Here is a 21,569-nt window from a genome sequence, read left to right on the forward strand (position 1 = left end):
ATAAACAAAGGAAAAACAGATAAAGTAAAATAAAATACTTGGCACTTACATCATCTTTGTCACTAATATATCATTTACATTATATACTTGGTAATGAGTCAAACTTACCTTATGAACTACCATGTAAAAGAGCATCACTCCTAGAGCCCACCAGTCTACTTCTTTTCCATAGGGCTCCCTATTAAATATCTCTGGAGCGACATAACAGGGTGTTCCAAGGAAGGATTTGGTTAAGTCTCCGACACCCATTCCTATAGCAAACACATCAGTTTATGTTAGTAGAATATACTTTCCCATAAATCTATATCAGCATAGTAACCTGCTCTATACATGAGTGCAATGAGCAATAATTACCCAGCAGATGATGGCACATTAGGTACTAAGCTGAACCCTGATAGGCAAGGCAACATAGCAGGAATTCTTACCCATTTTGCAAAGGCCAAAGTCTGAAATTTTTATATATCCAGATTCATCCAGTAGGACATTTTCCAGCTTTAAATCTCTGTGTGAAAAAAGAACATAATTAACAGTGCTATCAGTAACAGTCCTTTCATATGGTATGCAATGTGAGTGCCAGTAGTTCCAGCTGTGCGCCCCATACGGGCTGCTGGTATGTTCTTCTACCAATGTGGTAAAACCCAATAAGGGCAGTCGCTCTCAGGCTTAGTGAGGGGAACATTCTGGTGCAAGTAATGAGCCCCTACATAGCCCGGCCAGCTCTTGCTGCTGCAAAGATCACATGTCCCTTTTACTTCCATCAAGACTTACCTATGAACAATGTTGTGCTCATGGAGGAATTCCAACCCCAGAACAACAGAAGCAGCGTAAAATCTGTAAAAATAAAACATATTCACATATTATTTAGTATAATTATTGAGCTATTAATAAAGCACAGTGCTGCTGCTCCTCAATCTAAACAACAAATCAAAGCCCCAGTTTTCTATATCCAGTTCATTCCCCAATTGCCTAACAGTCCTCTAAATTCCCTCTAGGCACTGACTGATTTAGATCTCAGCTTGGTGCATCAGTGATTCCTTCCTATCCTGTAAGAACTGGCTGCCATAACTACTACAAGAACATCATCCTTATTAACCTCGCAAAAATTCCATATATAAAACCCAGACTTCTACTTACATCGATGCTTCATAGTCAAATTGCGGGTTTCTTGTCCATTTTGCTAAATCGCCTCCAGCCGCATAATCCATGGCGAAGCAAACATGATGCTCAGTTTGGAACGAGGCAAACAATCCAGTGAGGAAAGGATGTTGCTCTCGCTTTGCCAAAAGGAGAATCTCTTTCTCTGTCAGAACTCTGGAAAAATAACATTCAAATATTAAAATAGTAAAACAAGGGTTTTTTCTGTACATAAAACTATGGTAGAATCAATATATGGTGCTGCTATGTGGCTTTTATATTAACCGGCTCAATTTATGTTCATATTCAAGAACAACCTTCCTCGAGGCCTCGTACACATGATAGCCAATACCCAGGCTTCTCCCTTTGGAAGATCACTCACTAAATTACAGTTATAGTTACACCCCTGCAATTAGTATTGGGGAATTAAGATTTTACATTGCCTCCACTGATAAGGTTGCAGGCAGAACAACTGGAAGCCATTGCTCCATCTCATACAATACAAATGAGTGGCTTTTGACTGACAGTTTATAGAAGACGACTCTGTCATGTTGGGGTTAATGCTGCAGCAGGAAGGAGAGATCACATACATACATAGATACAAATAGGCTACTGTTTGTTGGTCTGCAACTAACCTGCTTAAACTTAATGAGCAAGTCAGTTTTGACTTTTTCATGGCCTTGACGGCGACCATCTTGCCTGTAGATTTGGCTTCTCCCAGAAAAACCTAGAAAAAAAAGCAAGTAATACAAATAAGAGCACAAAAAGATAATGAAAGTCCTAATCTTAAATAGGATTTACCATGTGACTTACTTTTCCATAACTTCCTTTGCCCAGCACGGCAGTAAGTTGGAAATCACTTATAGAAACAGGATTTCGCTGCACAACTCTGAAAGAGAATAAGTATTTGCAATGTTTGTATTTGTGTGTAACGGCTGCATGTACCCATACACTATGCTGGGAGCTTCTGCCTGCACAGCATTTAAGCTTAATGCCAGGTTTTACCCTACCTTGTCTCTTCTATAAGCTGGCATGGGCTACTGGGAGCAGGAATACTCTCAATAATTCCTTCTGATGGTTCTTCACATTCTGCCTCAAGTATTTTCTGCCCCTGAGATTCCATTATAGGACCACTGGCTGAAAGTCTATCAGGGACACTTAGAGGCACGTTTGGTTCAGCTACAAAATTCAAGCAAAATGACAAAATCAGAACTCTGAGGAGAATAAAGTTTACGTATGTAATAAACATATTTAAGTTTGTCACATAGTGTAAGTTCAGGAAGAAAACTTCCATATTGGGGTTACCCATGGAACTGTAACAAAGGAACAATCAGACTGACACCCCCAGATTCTCTACCTGAAGAATTCTCAGCTTGTATCTCTGCAATTTCTTCATGTTCATGTTCAGAGGGAACAGCAGAAAGCCTCTCAATAATAGCAGGAGGCGTCTTTTCATCTTCCTCATCAGCTTTTGAGGGAATCACCTCACTTTCAGTTGCTGAGGGAGCGGCAGAAACACTTTCAGAAACATCTGCAAAATTCAAACAAAATGATATGATTGTCCAGAATTGTGCTTGCACCCAAACGTTGTGGGATAGGCCTGTGGGCATACATGTGTTTGTACATTATATTCATTTGATTCCAGTTTTGCACTTACATGTAGCTACAATTAGAAAACATAAGCTGGGCTGCATTCACTGTGGCCAAAATCCCCTCTGCCCCAATCAGAACCAGTTTGTTAATGCCATTCCCTCTATCCACCTTTATCCCCCCAGATGGGCAAGGCCAGTGACTTGCCTGGTTATTTGTATAGCTTTATAGCATATTTATTTATATGTATGTGTACTTTATATTACACATACATATGTACAGCATTAACTGACAGCTACATGTGCTGGTGATTTCACTTGATCTTTATTAGGAGCAATGAAGCATTTTGATACCATGTTATTTTAGCCAAAATGCCTGAGATCGCTCATTGTGTAATTACCCTAAGTTAGTACAGAGATACACTATAAAACTATAGGCCTATCCCTATACTAAACACAAATCTGCAAACATTTCATTGTTTAATGTCCATTTAATGTCATTCCCCTTTCTGAAATTACACTGGCCAATATTAATTGCCAAAAAAAATGTATACATAGAATAAAATCTTGTTTCTAAAATACTGCACCTTCATTGATCTCGATTTCTGTTTCCTTTGGGGAGTGTTCTGCTTTTTCTTTCGAGATTTCTTTCTCTTGACTTATTATTATATCTCTTCCTGAGTCCTACAGAACAATAATAACAGTATAACAGCAAGTATTGCGAGTTAAAATAACCTATAATATTCAGAAGGAATAAAGTTCTCCCAAACACAGATGGAAAGCGATAATATTATTATTTGGGAGTGAAATACTGCTGCCAGAACACTGGCAGGACCTGGAATCAGGCGCTGGTCCCAAGACAAAAGAGTGCTATAGACATTAGCTGGGAGAAGGGGATCAGGTTAGAATTATAAATGTGGTGTGAATGTTCTGTACTTACACTAGGACTAACAGGAGCACTCTCAACCACTACAAATATCTTCTCCCTTTCTTCTTCTTCACTCTGAGATATTACTATCTCACTGGGAGATTCACATTTGGGAGAGTCTGCAAAAAAGAAAAGAAATTGTAAGATCATCAGGTTTGTTTACCTGAAAAAATGAGTGTTTGGCACCAGGCCCAAAAGAAGAAAGTTCTTGCTTAGATACGGTACCTGCAAACTTCACAGATTTCTTCTTCTTTCTCTGTTTCCGTATCAGAGCCAGTGGATTCAGTCTGTTCACGGGCGTAGCTTTCTCATGGCTACTGGCATCCTATACGGATCAAACATGGGGAAAACATGAAGCATTTTGGCAGAAAACATAATTGTTATAATCAAAGTTATAATCAGGAAGTTTAAAGGCCAAGTTAGGGAATCTGGCTAAGGTAAGTAAATAGTACATTAAGGGCTAAAGAAATGAATGACTAATAGTAACTCACCGTGTCATTAGTCCATTTAGTATCTGGACTTTTAACCTGCAATTGAGAAAAGGTAAAGTTTATACGTTAGTGAGTATGGAGTATATAAAGAGACTATAGGTCATTTATAAACTTTAACACACGGTTAAAAGAGGCCAAACACATGCACATCCCCTTATATCTGCACTTTGTACCCTGCCTTCAAGCCTTAAATGAAATGCCGCAGGAACTTTATTTTGGAAAACAAAGAATTGCTGCAAAGCACATGTCCGTATGGCAGCGCTATATTCATGGGGGGCTAGAGGGTGAACGCATGTAGAGCACCCGTCTTCTATGCAGACAAGCAGGGATCTGCCGCTCATGATATAAGAGGTGGCATAACAGAGCATCATGAAAAATAAAATGTAATTTGTATCCCAACTTGCTAATGAGAAAGTACAGAACTAAGCTGTTTCTGCTAGATGGGGAACTTCATGTTTACTCACACATTATGAATGGGTGCCCCTTTAACTCACTATTGCCCATAAAAATGAATAACAGGGTCTGTCACAAGCCCCCACCAGCCCAAGCCTTAGCAAATCCTTTCAGCCAACAGTCACTTATTATTATATAAGTTTCAGGGATCTTACCTTCTTCTTGATTGGAGGACAGAAGCCTGGCAGGTTGATACCGCACTTCTGACCCATTAATGATATTCCTGTTTTATAAAGCAGAAATGGGATTATCTGTGGGGAACAAAAATAAACAGCACAAAAGCATTTAGATAGAATGGGTGCAATTTTGGTGCTGTATTAATACCAACCAGAAAGCAATGCTGCAATGCCTCTATATTATTAACCTATGAAACAGTACAGTGTAGCAGCCCTATGCATTTGCATCTTTTAACTAATACTGATACATAAACACTAATGGAGTTATGAATTAAAAAGCACCAAATTTGCCAGATACAGTAACCCATAGCAACATATCAGTAGGAAGTATATATTGGTAACCTATTTAAAAGCAAACATCCTATTAGTTGCTATGGGTTACTGCACCTTTGCAAATGTAGTGACTTATTTTACTATACCTGCATGGTTTGATACCCTATAGCTTGCCCCCTGTCTGTACTACCCACCCCAGTACTGCTATCTAGATATCTTCCCTCTTAATGCAAATGCCCCACAAGGCAGTTATTGCCCCTGCATTTATACACGGTCAGAAAAACAGCCTCACACCTCTTTAGCTTAATTATAATTAAATATATACTTACAGATAATCAGGATAACAATAGAATAGCACAGGATAAGCAAAAAAATGCAAAAAAATGCAAAAAAGTTGGCTAAGCACTGAGTGAGGGCTGTAGAGCGCTGCCCAGTAACTCACCAACTGCCATAACGGCTTTTTGTCACTTAGTAGTGACATCACAGCAGATATACTCTCTGTGTGGCAAGTAAAGAGCTGTCTGGGCCATTGTAACATTATCACAGCAGGAATATTCCAGCCATCTGATTTATGAATGGAAAATGAAATACAGGTATACTGTATATGGGCACATTTAGAGAGAATGGGTGCAAGTTTGGCACAAAAACAGCTGCAGATTCCATCATGTGGCCCATCCTGAAGCCCTGTGTCTCTTCTGCTTGTCATCAGGGCTAAATGGCTGTCATTGTGCTTATGTTTTCTAAACTATTTTGTTGTTAATTTAATAATAAAATAAACTTAAGTAATAAATAATAACTATCATTTTTTATATCATTATATCAACTGACAAATACAGTACAAGCAAAATAAGGCTGCCGTATTTACCCAATAATGCAGGGTAGCAAACAGGGTCTATCAAGGCTTTGGCTGCCAAAAAGCACAGACCAAAGCCAGGCTGTATAAAGATTTGCTTTGCTGTAATGCTGTTTTATTGCCCCTGGCCTTTCCCTGTTCCCAAATAAAGGAGACAGAGAAGGAATGATAAAATTATTGCCCCATTGGTAATTTAAAAGAAGTAGAAAAGACAGCTGTGCAGAATGTTTCAAGTATCAGGGATATCCCCCTCCCACCTTTATCACTACTCAATGAAACAGCAACGTGACATTGTCCAATACCATAACCTCATGTACATGGGCTTGTATTGGCGTGATCTGATGAGAATAACTCAGCTTAATCTATTGGCTGTAACTATTATATGAAACACCAACACAGTATCTGTAGGCACGCCAATCTGTGTCTAACACGCCAATCTATACCAAATAGTTTAAGCTGTTTTATTTTTATCCTGAACTGTTCTTTTAATACAGATGCAGATCAGCTTTGGTGAATCACAGCATACATTTATTTTCTTACTAAAAATGTGTGTATGGCATAACTTGTAAGTGCAAAACACTGAGGCAGTGGTTCCCATACTGTGTCTAGCCCCCCTAGGAGGGCCTGGAGCAGTGACTGGGGGGGGGGAAATTTGGTGAAACTGCTCCTGCAAAACCAATTTATGGGTCACGGAGTTTTTGAGATGAGGAATGACCAATTATATGCTGGAAATTCTTGAAACATGGCTGAATGGCTCATACAACATTTTCCAAATATTGGCAAATGTAGTTAGTCCTAGGGAGGGAAGTCTAACTGTACCTCAAATGGGGGGCTTGAAGTGGAAAAGCCTGAAAATGGCTGCGCTAAGGAAGACTAGAATAATATAAGGAGTATAAGGAGCGTGTATAAATGCAAAGTACGTTTGTGAATAGCAGACAGGTGTGAACTATTTTGTATCAATGCTGCTCCTTGTAATTGAAACCTAAGGATACAGTACTGGAACACAGGCAAGTCACACTACTGCCCCTTATAGAGGTTTTTAGAAAAATACTTTCCCCCCGAATATCAGAAGTCCCACTGTAAATTCTCTGCATGGCAGTCTGTGACCATTTCCCCTCTCCCTGCCCTTGTGAAGAACAGAAAAATAGAAATAAAAACAGACAAGCGGGTTTTTTGTACAACAGGTACCATTTTGTTGCAAGAGGATAAGCCATTTGGCAGTGTAATACACTGAGAGAGAATAAAACCTCTTGTACATTGTTACAATTCATTTGTGTAATATATGAAAATAAGGTGAAAAAAACTGTTTTAAAAAGGGCTAAAGTGCTGCAGAGGAAGCCACATCTTGACTTTAACCCACTGCAGAGCCAGGGCCTAGGAATCTATTATCTGCAGCACAAAATAGGCTTAAGACAAAGTTGAGCACAAAGCATAATATAAGTTAAAATAAATATTAAATACAACAAAGTGTGCTGGCCGATTTCCGCAACATAGTAGGCCAAATATCCATTATACTTATTGTTCAGGGGACATAAAAATAGCCCTTGGGCGGCCTAAAGGCTTCCAGCCGGGCAGCACTGATCACCTGTAAATATTGCTTTAAGAAACCCACTGAATCCCAGCAGTGCGCAACCAAAAACCGCCACTGATTGATGCTTAAAGGCCCAACAGTCCAGCTGACAGAAGACGCAGGACATACACCAATCAGAAAGCAGGGAATATTTCACAATCACTACAGCTTTTCTTATTTAAAATGGTAGAATATAAAAGTCAGTGGGCACAGTGGCGTAGCGTGGGCTTTCGTCGCCTGGGGCCGACCGGAAATTTGCCGCCCCTCTATTTAGTTATTCTTAAAAAAAATAGACAAAATAAAAAAAGCAGCATTAAATTTTTTTTTTTTTTTTGATTGAATTTGAAATGCGGTGCGCATGTCATAATTGTCAAAAGTGGATTCAGCTGTGCGTCCGTGGCTGCCCATAGTGGCAGGGCCGCCATCAGAAATCACGGGGCCCCTTCCATCAGTACAGGACACACAGACATAAAAAGTATTAGGGTCACCCTACCACAGTGCCCCCTAACACTATGCTGGCCAGGCCCCCCTAACGCTATTCTGGCCACGGTCCCCCCATACAACTGCCCCATAGACAGTACCCCCATACACAGTGCCCCCAATTGCCCCCCCCCCACACACATTGCCTCCAATTGCCCATAGAAAGTGCCCCAATTTCCCCATAGACAGTGCCTCCAATTGCCCCATACACAGTGTCCCCATAGACAGCCCCCTCCACACAGTGCCCCCAATTGCCCTTAGACAGTGCCCCCAATAGGAAGTGCCCCCATACACAGTGCCCCAATTTCCCCATACACAGTTCCCCCATAGACAGTACCCCCCAAAGACCTTGCCCCCCCCACAGAAAGTGCCCCCATACACAGTGCCCCAATTGCCCCATACACAGTTCCCCCAATAGAAAGTGCCCCCATACACAGTGCCCCCAATTGCCCCATACAAAGTGCCCCCAATAGGAAGTGCCCCCATACACAGTTCCCCAATTGCCCCATACACAGTGTCCCCATAGACAATACCCCCCAAAGACCTTGCCCCCCAATAGAAAGTGCCCTCATACACAGAGCCCCAATTGCCCCATACACAGTGCCCCCAATAGGAAGTGCCCCCATACACAATACCCCACAAAGACCTGGCCCCCCCCATGGAAAGTGCCCCAATTTCCCCATAGACAGTAGCCCCCACACAGTGCCCCCAATTTCCCCCATAGTACATACCCCCAACAGACCATCGGCGGCGGCTCCTTCTCTCTTACAGGCAACAGGCGCTTCTATAAGGTTGCGCCTCGTCGCTGACGTGTGACGTCATACGCACGGGCGCAACCTTATAAAAGCGCCTGTTGCCTGTAAGAGAGAAGGAGCCGCCGCCGCCCCTTCTGATACGCCGCCCGGGGCCATGGCCCCCTCGGCACCCCCCTCGCTACGCCACTGAGTGGGCAGTTCATCCAGTGTATGGTTTCCTATGGAGTCAGTGATGCCTACACTTCCCTCCTGCAGATGGAGCTCAGAGCAGCCGGCGAGGGGTCTCCAATCTCTCCATCGTTTTCTCCTTTTGCCAAGTAGATTCCTGAGAGACAGTTGTACCTCATTCCTAGTTATAGTAGAACACAAGTTCCTTTGTTTATCCTGCCCCGTCGTATGGCGCTTGTGTCAAGTACCGGAAGAAGAGAGATTCTCCAGCAGATTCTGCAAATTCTGTTTGACGTCACATTTATCCCCAATCAGCCTGAGCTGAATGACCAACAAGATAACAGGATCGGCATCTAAACACAGAAAGAAATAAAGTCAAGTTTTAGTCCATCTGAACCAGGCCCAGATGTGTGCCAAGGCCACAAAGGCCGGGCCTAAGGCATCAGGAATTTAGGCCGCACCAGAGTATTTTGCCCCCATACGGAGCAAGAAACTTTAGCGCGTCCTCTCCCCACTGCTCCGTATGATTTAAGTGGCGCACATGCAAACTAATGAATACCACTAATTAGACCCTGGATATCATTACATGAAACTATTATCCTTCAGGTTTTGCAGGCCCTAGTATTTCAATAATAAATTAATAAATGCATAAATTAATTGAACTAGGTGCAAGAAAAGGTGATATAGACAAACTGGTACTTACAAAAGAGTGCCAATGGATATATAGACTCAGGACAAAGTCTCCATTTGGCCTCAATGAAGGTTTTACGTTTACCCCCTTTATAACAAAAACCTAGTGATAACCAGGGTGCTGGCAGTGCATCCTTCTGATTCATTGTGTGGGCACAACTTTGAAAGAGGTCAAGACTCACAGTTTATTACATACTTTATTCTTTCCTAATCCTATGTAACCAATAATTTATTTATTATTGATATACTACGGCCTGCAAAACGTGAAGGATAATAGTTTCATGTAATGATATCCATGGTCTAATTAGTGACATTTATTAGTTCGTAACTAACTTACAGAAGGCACAGAATAGGTTCCATTAGCATAATGTAGACGTCACGAGCAGCAGAGTATTTATAGGCCTAATAGAATGAGACCGTAGATCCCCTGACAAAGTCACGCGAGAACGTGACGAAACACATTGGGTTACATAAGGTAGAATGCAGGAAGGAGCCTTAGTTACGTAGTGATCGTGTTGGTGGGACACAGCTTGTGATAGCTGCCTTAAGGTCCCCATACACGGGCCGATTATAGCTGCCGATATCGGTCAGCTAATCGGCCCGTGTATGGGCAGAACCGAGCGGCCTGGCCGACCAATATCTGGCCTGAAATTGGCCAGATCTCGATTGGCCAGGTTAGAAAATCCAGTCAGATCGGGGACCGCATCGGCTCGTTGATGCGGTCCCCGAACCGACTGCCCAATGGCCGCAAATGTAACCCCAGGGCCAAATGATCGTATTATTTTTTTTTTTTAAGCTACTTGCTACCCGATATCGCCCACCTGTAGGTGGGGATATTGGGTGAAGATCCGCTCGCTTGGCGACATCGCCAAGCGAGCGGATCTTATAGTGTATGGGCACCTTTAGGCAGGGGGAGTACTTGGTGTCTGTGCGGGAGCAAAGGGGCGCCAGAGATTTAGAAGGACAACGAGGTCCGATATAGCAACGGCTCCTGATAGCCGATTGCTTAATTAGCAGCGGGATCGGCCGCCCTCTTCCCGCACTTCCTCTTGTACGTACGCAGCTCTTGATAGCTGCGAGAGAATGGTAATGGGGTGCTGAGGTGGCTCTTGATAGTGTACAAATTTGATTTTAGGAATTTAACATTAAAAGTTAAGTCTTAAAAGCACTAAATCTAATTTACTGTAATTTGGTTAAAACGAATAATACCAATGTTTTGCACCCTGCTGACATATACTGACATATTGCACAAAATGCCCACCTGGAATGTATGCTCCCTTCAGCATATGTCACACAAAGGCCTTTGCTGTGATTTTAAGTGAGAAAGCTCACTTGAAATTAACTCATCCTTCCTTTTATGCATAAGACAATAATAGAAATTCATGATTTTTGACTCACCTGCACAGAATGCATTAGTAAGGGAAAATGCCGAGAATATGCAAAATATATATTTTATTTCTAGTAACATCTTGACCTAGAATAAAAAATATGGAACAAGCAAGATTTAGCACAACAGCATGAAAAAATAGGTGTTTTATTCCCACACAATTCAACATATTTTTCTAGAATTTGTACATGGTTTTTCAATGCTATTTAACTCCAGGGTACCTTGTGCCCATACATTTTGCACTCACACTCATTTAATCAAAGCAGGCTGAAATGGAGTCTAGACTACATCAAGCAGTGTGTATGGGCGCAAGTACCTTTGCTAATTGGATTTAAGTGTTTTATCATTTAAAATATAATCTTAACAAATGGTTGAGTGTTGCCAGTAAATTCATGATCACTTGCACCTCCCGACACCTGAAGTATTTCAGGTGTCAAAACAAAGTTGAGCATTAGTGTCAAAACAAAGTCGTGAAGTGTGACTTCTTTCTGCGTGGGAAGTACAAGTGTGCAAAAACAGGCATGTGTATTTTTATTTTATTTGAGGCATGACACACAGGCAGTAAGATCAATGACTGCAAATATGGCCAACTGTTTCCAAGTCAAGCACCTGGTGAGGTAGGGAGCAGTAGGGGATCAATTTCATCCAAAAAAGATGCTGTATGGTGGCATGACCAGAATCAGAAACAGCAAATAATATAATCACTTTCCAAATTCCACAGGTTTTTGCATTGAAAAGGTGTGCCACCTCTATCCTGTGCTTGATTTACACATGTATATAGTTAGGGGTTATTTTGACAATGGAGAATTAATTGGTGAACTAATCACATATTTCACCATATAACTCTCGTTATGAGTTTAAATGTGGCACTGTCATACTCATATGGATTGCAAAACATGGATTAGTGTTTTAATACACATCTATTAGATTGTCTTTGACTTGTAGCCCTAAAAGCCTAACTTGCCCCAAGTTCAAGCTTTTTTTTTTTGTTTCTTTTTGTTAGATCTGACATAACTATATCTGGTCTCAGAGCAGGTTGGTGCATTACAAGGGAACAGCTTCATCTGCTAGTTTCTACTTGCTTAGCAGCTCTTGGGGCATTTCACTTTCAAACAAGTTGTTTGGCTCCAATTGGAAGGAGTTTAGATCAAGGTTGGGGGAGAAAGAAGGGGAAATCATTTGAGCATAACTGGCATATCAAAGTGGATAGTGCATAGAATGTGGCCAAGCACAGCAACTTTATATGATTGTTTATATTTAATGAAGTATAAAAAGTAGAGAAATCTCCTACCTATAACAGATCTTGCCAGACTAATTGCCTTTTATGAGGAGGCAAACGGGAACCTCAATGCTGGAATGGCAGTGGCTAAAGCGTTTGATACAGTATCACACAGAAAGGATAGATTACGAAGAGTGGTGGTAAATGGAACATTTTCTAAATGGAGCCAGGGTTTCTAAAACACCTGGGGTTCTCTTCTGTTGTCTCCAGGTTCTTCCATTGTGGCGTCCTGATCGCCCAGGTGGTGTCGGCCTCACGGATCCTCCCTCAGAGCGTCTCCTTTGCCCGTCCTGTTTCCAGGTATAAACACGCTCCTGCGCATAACCATTTACATCTCTTTCCAATTTAGCCAATTTAGGGGCTACAGTTCTGTTGCAACTTATCTAGGATATCATTATGCTTCCCGTAAATTTTATCAGCCTAAATATGCTATTATGCAAGAACTATTTCATGCTCAGACACAAGGCACGATAATGGGTGCTACGATTGCACCCTCTTTTGCTAATATTTTCCTCCATAAATTGGGAAAAGAGATTTTTTTACATAAGGGGCTGTTTAGCCAATATATTCATTCGTACTTTCCTTTTGTGGATGATATTCTCCTGTTTTGGCAAAGTCCTGTAGATCTGTTGCATTTAATGATGCAGAAGGCCAATGTAAGCCATTCAACAATAACTTTCACATATGAATGGTCAGATAGTGAATTGTGTTTCCTAGACGTAAACATCACATTGAAAGCAGGGAAACTGTACACAGATTTGTATAGGAAGTAAAGGTGCCCATACACGGGCCGATTCTAATTGGATTCTAATACAGCTCTCTGCCTATATCATATTTCTTGCAACATTCACACAAACACCAATTTCTTGTTTAATATGGGACTTTATTTTACATTTTTTCCTCAAATGATTGTCTTTCTGGGAGTGTGAAATGTCGCCTCCATCATTGTGAGGGTAGAAAAAGAGCTTCTGGGTGGGGCTCATTCAGTGAGGAAGCTTGAAAATGCGTCTGTTAGTGTTTTCCCAGCATGCCGTGGGTGTGGGTTTCAAAACTAATGAGAATATTCAGCACCAGGCTGAGTCCGGTGACAGTCAGGGGGGGAGTACACTGGATGCCTAACAAGGGGCACTTCATTTTACAGCATAAATCTTCATAGGTTTTCAAATTTAATATAATAAACATTCTCTGGCGCTGGACTCAATGCATTCTCCAGGGCACTGAGGCTCGAGTCACCGAGGTTACTGAAAAGAGACCATAATGCACTTTGTTATCAATCATCAGGTGCTATATAAAAGGTACTATATACACCTGTAAAGGGTATGTCGGTGTATCAGAAACCTGGGTAAGTTTGTATTTCCCTTACTAGGAACCATCCTGGAATAGGTAACTCCCTGCTGCATCTGATACCTAGCCAAGGTCAGAACCCTTATTGCTTTGTGCTTTGTGCCTGAGCTGGTCTCTTTCCCATGGATGTGTGGGGTTCGGACCCTACTGAGGTGCCGCTGGATTTAGACCTGTAGGCACCATAACTCAGGTTAATGAAACTTTGGTCACTAAGTGGAGATTTTTGCTTTATCATACGGCTTTATTCTGTGTGGCTGTTGCTGTACAGCTAATCACAATTCTACAAGCTACTTAGTGAAGGAAAATCCCTATACTAGCATAACTTACCGTTAAGTTTATCCACAAGCTCTTTAGATGGCTGTTCCTACATAATTGTGTTAAATACAGCAAAATCTATTGTGCCATAGTTTAATAGTGTACACTATGAGCAAACTTAGGCGGCAGTTCCTGCTGAATTGTGCTTATTACAGGGGAATCCCTATGCTGCCATAGTTTTATGGTATCCCTTTGTACAGGCTATGAATTTATTCAGGTGGTTTTTCTTCTTATTGTTAACCTAACAAATACTATCTTTTGCTAGTTATTATGACATCTTATCATGCCTATTAAATACCATGCCTAGTAGTGTAGATTATAATACAATAGGAGGGCAGCCTAAGAAACAATGGTAATTTAAACAAAGCTGAATGTGCAATCTAACCTGGTCACATCTATAGAGCTTTGTAAGAAAAAGGAAAGTTAAGGTCCCCATACACTATAAGATCCGCTCGCTTGGCGATGTCACCAAGTGAGCGGATCTTCACCCGATATCCCCACCTACGGGTGGGCGATATCGGGTAGCAAGTTACTTGAAACAATTGGATTACATTTGTGGTTATGGGGCAGTCGGTTCGGGGACTGCATCAACGAGCCGATGCGGTCCCCGATCCGACCGGATTTTCTAACCTGGCCGATCGAGATCTGGCCAATTTCAGGCCAGATATCGGTCGGCCAGGCCACTCTGCTCTTCCCATACACGGGCCAATTAGCTGCCGAATCGGTCCAAGGGACCTATATCGGCAGCTATAGTCGGCCCGTGTATGGGGACCTTTACATTCATCCCTGAGGATTTCTATTAGACAAATACAGAAGGGATAAGTTGATTTGTTCTTTATAACCATTTATATTTTATGCCTTACCTTGTGCTTCTACATGGGTGGTTTCTCCCTGAAACAACATTATTAAGAAAAACATTGGAAATTTAGCTTGAATATAACAGCCTTGTGTTATAAATAAATAAACTGTGGCTTATGGTTATGAACATATATAGGCAAAGGCCCATGACTAGGGAAATGGATTTATGGGAACAATTAAGTGCTCAGTGCAGATGTAGGAGAGCCGGGGGCACAAAAGAGACAGATTTAGGGAAGATTTGCGTTCCCATGTCAGTGATAAATAGCTCTGTATGGGAAGGAGTGCAAGATCCAATCAAATGTATGACTTACATGTGTACAGGTACAGTAACAGCCCAGCCAGGAGCACCAACAGGAACAACCCCATTATAATACTTGGCAGGGTGTTGGCCTCAGGCTTAGTTTCCAGATCAAACGGTTCTGTATATTCCTAGAGCAAAAGGAATAACGTTATAACAACGGGAAGTTCCCACCCCCTGCCTGACACTATATTACAGTGTGCAGGAAGTGGTCATCCTATCTAAGGGCCAATAAATGCACATTTGCAAAGAGTAAAAGTGATTCTTTGATTCTGCATAGTAACAGCAAACTAGGAAGTGGTAGGGGATAAGGCCATAGGGATTGTTACCCTATGGTTCCCTATATATCTAGTAGGAGGTTATATATATTTTAGGAGGTTACCCTTCCAGAAGATAGCCTGTTGCCTTCTAGGAGAAGAGATTACATGGAGAAACTAATAAGGGGTCTGGCATAGCTTGGCCACAGGAGAAGCCCATAAACATTCATAGCCATACCCAATCTGTCCAAAGAGTGGCATACAGTATAATTTATACATGGGCTTGGTACTGTATTTATCCAACTTTGTGGTAGCTTCTTGCTGACCACTAAGGCAGGGAGGTGGGGTAACTTCACAGGCGTGGGGTAATTATATCAGGGGGCAGAACGTGGGTGGATCCAGGGGGCGGTTGTGGTTGTAGATAGGAATCGGGAGGATTTAGCAATATTTAAAAGCAAGCTGAAGGCAAACCTGGGCAGGTTGTTGAGAAAGCTAGGAGAATTACAATGTAACGTGCAATTTAATTCCCAGGAAATATAGGGTAGGATCTCCTACCTTAAGTCTACTAAAAAAATAATTTAAACAGTAATTAAACCCAATAGGATTGTTTTGGCTCCAATAAGGATTAATTATATCTTAGTTGGGATCAAGTACAGGTACTGTTTTATTATTACAGAGAAAAGGGAATCATTTAACCATTAAATAAACCCAATAGGGCTGTTCTGCCCCAATAAGGGGTAATTATATCTTAGTTGGGATCAAGTACAGGTACTGTTTTATTATTACAGAGACAAGGGAATCATTTAACCATTAAATAAACCCAATAGGGCTGTTCTGCCCCAATAAGGGGTAATTATATCTTAGTTGGGATCAAGTACAGGTACTGTTTTATTATTACAGAGAAAAGGGAATCATTTAACCATTAAATAAACCCAATAGGGCTGTTCTGCCCCCAATAAGGGGTAATTATATCTTAGTTGGGATCAAGTACAGGTACTGTTTTATTATTACAGAGCAAAAGCAAAATATTTTTAAAAATCTGAATGATTTGATTAAAATTGAGCCTGTGGGAGATGGCCTTTCCGTAATTCAGAACATTCTGGATAATGGGTTTCCGGATAAGGGGTCTGATACCTGTACCAGCCTTTACTTCCAAAGTATAGACTTTAACTTGCTTCCATAAATTTAGAAATAACCCTGCATATAAGATTCTTCCCATGCCTAATTACTCTCTGCCATCCCTCTTCTGATCAAGAAGCCCAACCCAATTCTGGTCTATGAAAAACCACTCATGTATTTAGAGCCTGGAGGTTTGCAAGGTGCTGCAGGATCTGCTTTGGGTGGTGTGATCTGGTAATAAGTTTAAAGGGAGATATATTTCCTCCAGGTCCATCTCCCCACGTGTAGTGGTCCTGCGTGGGGTAATTCCCCAAGGAAGTCTCGCCTAGGAAATAATCCTCTCCACCTTGTGTAGTAGTTAGAGCCCAAGTGTGGCGAGGGTTTTGTTTGTCTGAAACTGTATGTTATAAATGGACTTTATTCAGGCAAAAGAACTGTCTGTACATCTGATCTCGCTCAGAGTGGTTAGAAATGTGGCCCCATATATTGTGCCCTCATATGCCGCCCTTCCTACGATATTGGTGCGGCGCCATCCCCCCGACTGTGCACAAGGGGGAATATTCCCATACATTATGCCCCATACATTGAACAACTGATCACTAGAAATGAAAGTGTTACCAGAGCCATGTTTGTCAGAGAGGAAGTTGTAGCAAATGCAGTTGAATCCTCACTCGCTGCTGAGAAATAAATACAAATGACACCATTATACAGTACTGACCCTATATATCAAACAATATCCTTATAGCAAAAACTAAAATGTCGCCAACCCCAACTTGCTGGGGTCGGGGTCAGTGACAGGGAAAGTGTTCAAAGTTAGAAACAATGCGATTAAAAGCAGTGCTTTTATAGCTCGGGGGTGTAGTTCTTCTTTAAATTATTTAGATTATTTGTTCTGCAGCTCTAAAGCTTGGGTTTTAACAGCTATCTGGTTGCTAGGGTCCCATTTGCCAAGGTCAGTGACCCCCATCAACCAGGCAGCATTTTAAACGGCAAGCTGGAAAGAGGTTGAAAGTGAAGGCAAATAATTGTCCGCTTGTATTAGTAAAGCCCCAAGATGATGATTTAATGACAAATAGGAAGTAAAATATCTCACCTTCATGTACCTCTAGAGACACCACAACCTTCTGGTCATTGAACCAACCTGGGGTCTCCACTCGGCAACAGTAAGTTCCTGAGTCACTGCCGGTCAGTCCCGTGATGGTCAGAGACACGTTCCCCTGTGTCAGGCTCCCCATTAGTCCGTATCTCTCTGATGCCTTCCAGGTCACTTCTCTGCCATCAGTCCGGATGATCTGATTGTTACATTTGGAAGCTGGGCAGCTCCCTCGCCCCCAACACATGGTGATTGTACCCTTAGTAACAGAGTATGTGCAGGGTAACAGCACTCTTCCCCCCTCTGATCCAATTACAGGCCCTGATATTGACAGTGCTGTGCCAGAGAGAAAAAGTACTAGTTATAATTACTGCCTGCGTCTGCGGTTCCCCCTTACACACCCCCTTCAGCAACTGCCCAATAATCTCCCAATATCAGATACCAGCAGGACAGCTGATAGATCTGGCAGGCAGGATCCTTACTGTACCTGATATTTAGTTTGGGGTGCCCGCGAGAGTTAGGGGTGCAAATTAGTAAAGGTTAAGTTACACAAAATTGTCGAAAAGCCAATTTTTTAAAGGAATAACATGGATGTTAGAAACTGCTAATTTCAGTTTTTTACACCACAGATTTAGCTTTATTATTGGTGCCCAGTCACATATCACTGTAGATGTTAGTGTCCACCCTGAAGATCAGTTAGGGTGAGATGTGGGGTGAGTGCCCTAGGTACCCCTGGAACTATAGCAGGGTGACTGTTACCCCAATGTATCTATATATCTATAACCTTGTTATGAGCTAAGGGGGCCCAGCCTGAAGGCCAGTTAGGGGGGGATTTGGGGTGAGATGTGGGGTGAGTGCCCTGGGTACCCCTGGAACTATAGCAGGGTGACTGTTACCCCAATGTATCTATATATCTATAACCTTGTTATGTGCTAAGGGGGCCCAGCTTGAATGCCAGTTAGGGGGGGATTTGGGGTGAGTGCTTATTTGTTCCTTGGGTACCCCTGGAACTATAGTGGGGTGACAGTTACCCCCAATGTTTCTATATATCTGTAACCTTGTTATGGGCTAAGGGGGCCCAGCCTGAAGGCCAGTTAGGGGGGGATTTGGGGTGAGTGCTTATTTGTGCCCTGGGTACCCCTGGAACTATAGTGGGGTGACTGTTACCCCCAATGTTTCTATATATCTGTAACCTTGTTATGGGCTAAGGGGGCCCAGCCTGAAGGCCAGTTAGGGGGGGATTTGGGGTGAGTGCTTATTTGTGCCCTGGGCACCCCTGGAAGTGTAGCAGGGTGACTGTTACCCCAATGTTTCTATATATCTGTAACCTTGTTATGAGCTAAGGGGACCCAGCCTGAAGGCCAGTTAGGGGGGGATTTGGGGTGAGTGCCTGGGTACTGGAACTATAGCAGGGTGGCTGTTACACCAGTATCTGTTACCTGGTTTCATTCTACCTCTAGTCATAGCATTTTAACTGACTGAATATAATAAAATAAGGTTGCTCTCAGTATAATCACAGCGATGACAGGCAGGGAAGGGCACACAGACAGGCATGGTTCTACCTGACACTGATGTAGCTTCACATGAATGATAGGCCCAGTAAATATGCACACAAAAAGGAAGCTGTAATATTTTTGAAAAAGAAAGTAAATTAATTTACTAAATCCCTCCCCTAATTCCATAAAGCACTTTTTATGCTGATAGGTCCTTTACATTCTCCTACCTGGTTGGAGCCATAAAAAGAGGCAAATCCGGAGAGAAATAACGCCCCAGTTCCCTGACCTCCCCATAGTATGTGCGGCCGCTTCACTCTCCGATCATTCTACGACTTTCTCTTGGGTTTCTCATAATGTTGTTGGTTTCACAAGCATTTTGGAGAAATAAGAACTGGAAGTGGAACTGGTTTTCAGATAATAAAAAAGAAAACTGATCAGGAAACACATTTTTAGGTGGTTTTATCAATATTTTTATTTTGACCTCATTTCAGCAGCTATCTGGTTGCTATAGTTCAATTTACCCTAGCAACCAGGCAGTGGTGTCAATGTCAGACTGAAAACTGAATAGGATAGGGGCTGAAAGTAACAATATCAATAACATTGAAGCCTCACAATAGTCTGTTCCTACTGGGGCCAGTGACCCCCATTTGAAAGCTGGGAAGAGGCAGAATTCTTATGTTTGGGGAAATTGTACTGATCACTTAGAGAACCCTTTGAGCTCCATAGTCTCCTTCTGTAGTGAAAGATCTCAGGATCCAAATGCAGCACAGCACCTGTAGCTATACCCCTGCCCATTATCCCCATCCTTACTGAATAATCAGGGGGTAAAATACACATACAGGAAGCAGAAACTTTAGAAGGGTCCTAAAAAGATTTTGCTCGGGGCCCAGTAACTTTCAGTTACACCACTGCCAGTAGGTCAAGTAACAAAACAATAAAGGAAAACGAATACACTTTTAATGAAGGCATTATAAAATAACAGATATTTTTATTACAGATTTGTACATAAGTCAAACAACATATTATAAAGGACAAATCATCCTATAACATACATTTGCTTTCTGATAGGAAACTGACAGTTATACCCCCATCCAGCAGATGACTCTATAATTAGTGTCCTGATAATAAACGAGATATGTTTTGATATAAGAAAATAAGACTTTATTTTACTCTAAATAAGAGTTAATCAATGTTTTTTAATAGGAGTTGCGTATACAACATCAACCATATAGATATTGTCCACTGCTTGGGGCGGCCTACTCTCTAGATCTCCCTTGCTGACCGGCACGGTGCTGCTGTGAATGATAAGTAAGATATTTGTTAAAGAATAAACACCAATTGCAATTAAGTCACACTCTCAATCCTGATATACAACACAGAACATCAGCCATACAAGTTCTGCCATGGAAGCAACATAATTGGTTGAGCCAGTATTAAAAGGCCAGTAATCTAGTGCTTTGCACCCAGAACATGGCCAGCCTGCATTTTCTGCTATAAACCCGTGATGGCACCGCTGGATACCTAACCAGAAAAAGAGGTGGTAAAGTCATGGTCTGTGTTGGAATTTTACCAGCAATGTGACTGCGGTAAATTTTGTAAGATCCTTTAAAACACTGGCTGGTCTAGTTGAGGCCCCTGACCTGTCCAGTTACTTCCCCACCAACCCTGCTCTGTTATGTCCCCTATCCAACCAAATACATGCCCCCACTCTTTGATCAAGTCAACCTCTGGGCAGTGCTACTGTCCTGTAAATGTCATTAGATCTGGCTTTTAACTGTTTACTCCCAATATCCATCTTTCCCAATAGCTATGTCTTTATATGTGTCCTACAGTCATCATTTGGCCATGGTCTTATCATCCAGTGAGAGAACAGTTAGGGCCCTTAAGGCCTTAGAACCTAAGAACATTAGGGGACACAATACATATCATTACATGGAACAGATCTCATCCAAACATACTGTTCTATTTTACCTGAGAACTTTAGTTTTCAGTTTTTCATAGTATTTGTCTGCAAAAATAAAGTTCAAGAAAAATGTTTTCGGCTTTTATGATGTTAATTGTTACAGTTAACGAATAGGAGTTTAGGGACATTAACTTTTATCTGCAGATATTAATACTATGGTGCAGGGCTGAACTAGGGGTAGGCAGAATAGGCACATCCCTAGGGTGCAGTGGAGGGGGGTGGCACATGTACCTCTGCCTATTCGCACTCATCATGTCATGAATAGGTGCCGACTGATTGTGCCTTGGGCCACTCTCACAGCTTGACCCGGCCCTGCTAGGGTGATTATGTAGTACTATAGACCAAGACTGGCCAGCCTAAGAATTCATGGCAGCCAATCAAACATTTGTTTTCATTATTCTAACAGCACTAGATAAAATTATCTAAAATAATTTTCTACAGATTCTGAAAGTAAGAGTGAAAAGTCCAACTTACATTTGTAGAGAAAGCCGGCGAGACCCAGCAGGAGGAGCAGAAGAACCACACAAACAATAATAGGCTGGGGATAATTTGGGCCAATATTCTATAATGGAATGCAAATAATTCACTAGTCAGTCACTG

The 21,569-nt window shown here is 41.8% G+C and overlaps 2 protein-coding genes and 1 long non-coding RNA gene across 4 annotated transcripts; all 3 read right to left on the bottom strand.

Annotated features, from left to right (window-relative positions):
* Positions 1-1,029: 1,029 nt before the first annotated feature.
* On the bottom strand, positions 1,030-1,920 carry LOC116409461 (serine/threonine-protein kinase N2-like). Its single transcript, XM_031898117.1, has 2 exons — positions 1,770-1,920; positions 1,030-1,311 (listed from the first exon to the last, which is right to left on the bottom strand). Exons 1-2 carry the CDS (start codon positions 1,826-1,828, stop codon positions 1,131-1,133), a joined length of 240 nt encoding a protein of 79 aa, XP_031753977.1. The 5' UTR covers positions 1,829-1,920; the 3' UTR covers positions 1,030-1,130.
* A 10,860-nt stretch (positions 1,921-12,780) lies between these two features.
* timd4 (T cell immunoglobulin and mucin domain containing 4) lies at positions 12,781-19,406 on the bottom strand. 2 transcript variants are annotated; one of them, XM_031898683.1, is made up of 6 exons: positions 19,234-19,406; positions 17,511-17,846; positions 17,036-17,091; positions 15,055-15,172; positions 14,749-14,776; positions 12,781-13,467 (listed from the first exon to the last, which is right to left on the bottom strand). In XM_031898683.1, the coding sequence occupies exons 1-6, from the start codon at positions 19,298-19,300 to the stop codon at positions 13,377-13,379; spliced, it is 696 nt and encodes a 231-aa protein (XP_031754543.1). In that variant the 5' UTR covers positions 19,301-19,406; the 3' UTR covers positions 12,781-13,376. The 2 variants fall into 2 exon arrangements, with proteins under 2 accessions (XP_031754543.1, XP_017948090.2); XM_018092601.2 differs by having other exon boundaries at positions 17,036-17,094.
* Positions 19,407-19,544: 138 nt separating this feature from the next.
* On the bottom strand, positions 19,545-21,518 carry LOC116409462. The gene is made up of 3 exons (XR_004221861.1): positions 21,444-21,518; positions 20,978-21,014; positions 19,545-20,301 (listed from the first exon to the last, which is right to left on the bottom strand). It is a non-coding gene; the product is annotated as an uncharacterized LOC116409462 (long non-coding RNA).
* Between the last annotated feature and the right edge of the window lie 51 nt (positions 21,519-21,569).

This window comes from Xenopus tropicalis, chromosome 3 (genome assembly GCF_000004195.4).
Source record: "Xenopus tropicalis strain Nigerian chromosome 3, UCB_Xtro_10.0, whole genome shotgun sequence".
NCBI classification, from domain to species: domain Eukaryota; kingdom Metazoa; phylum Chordata; class Amphibia; order Anura; family Pipidae; genus Xenopus; species Xenopus tropicalis.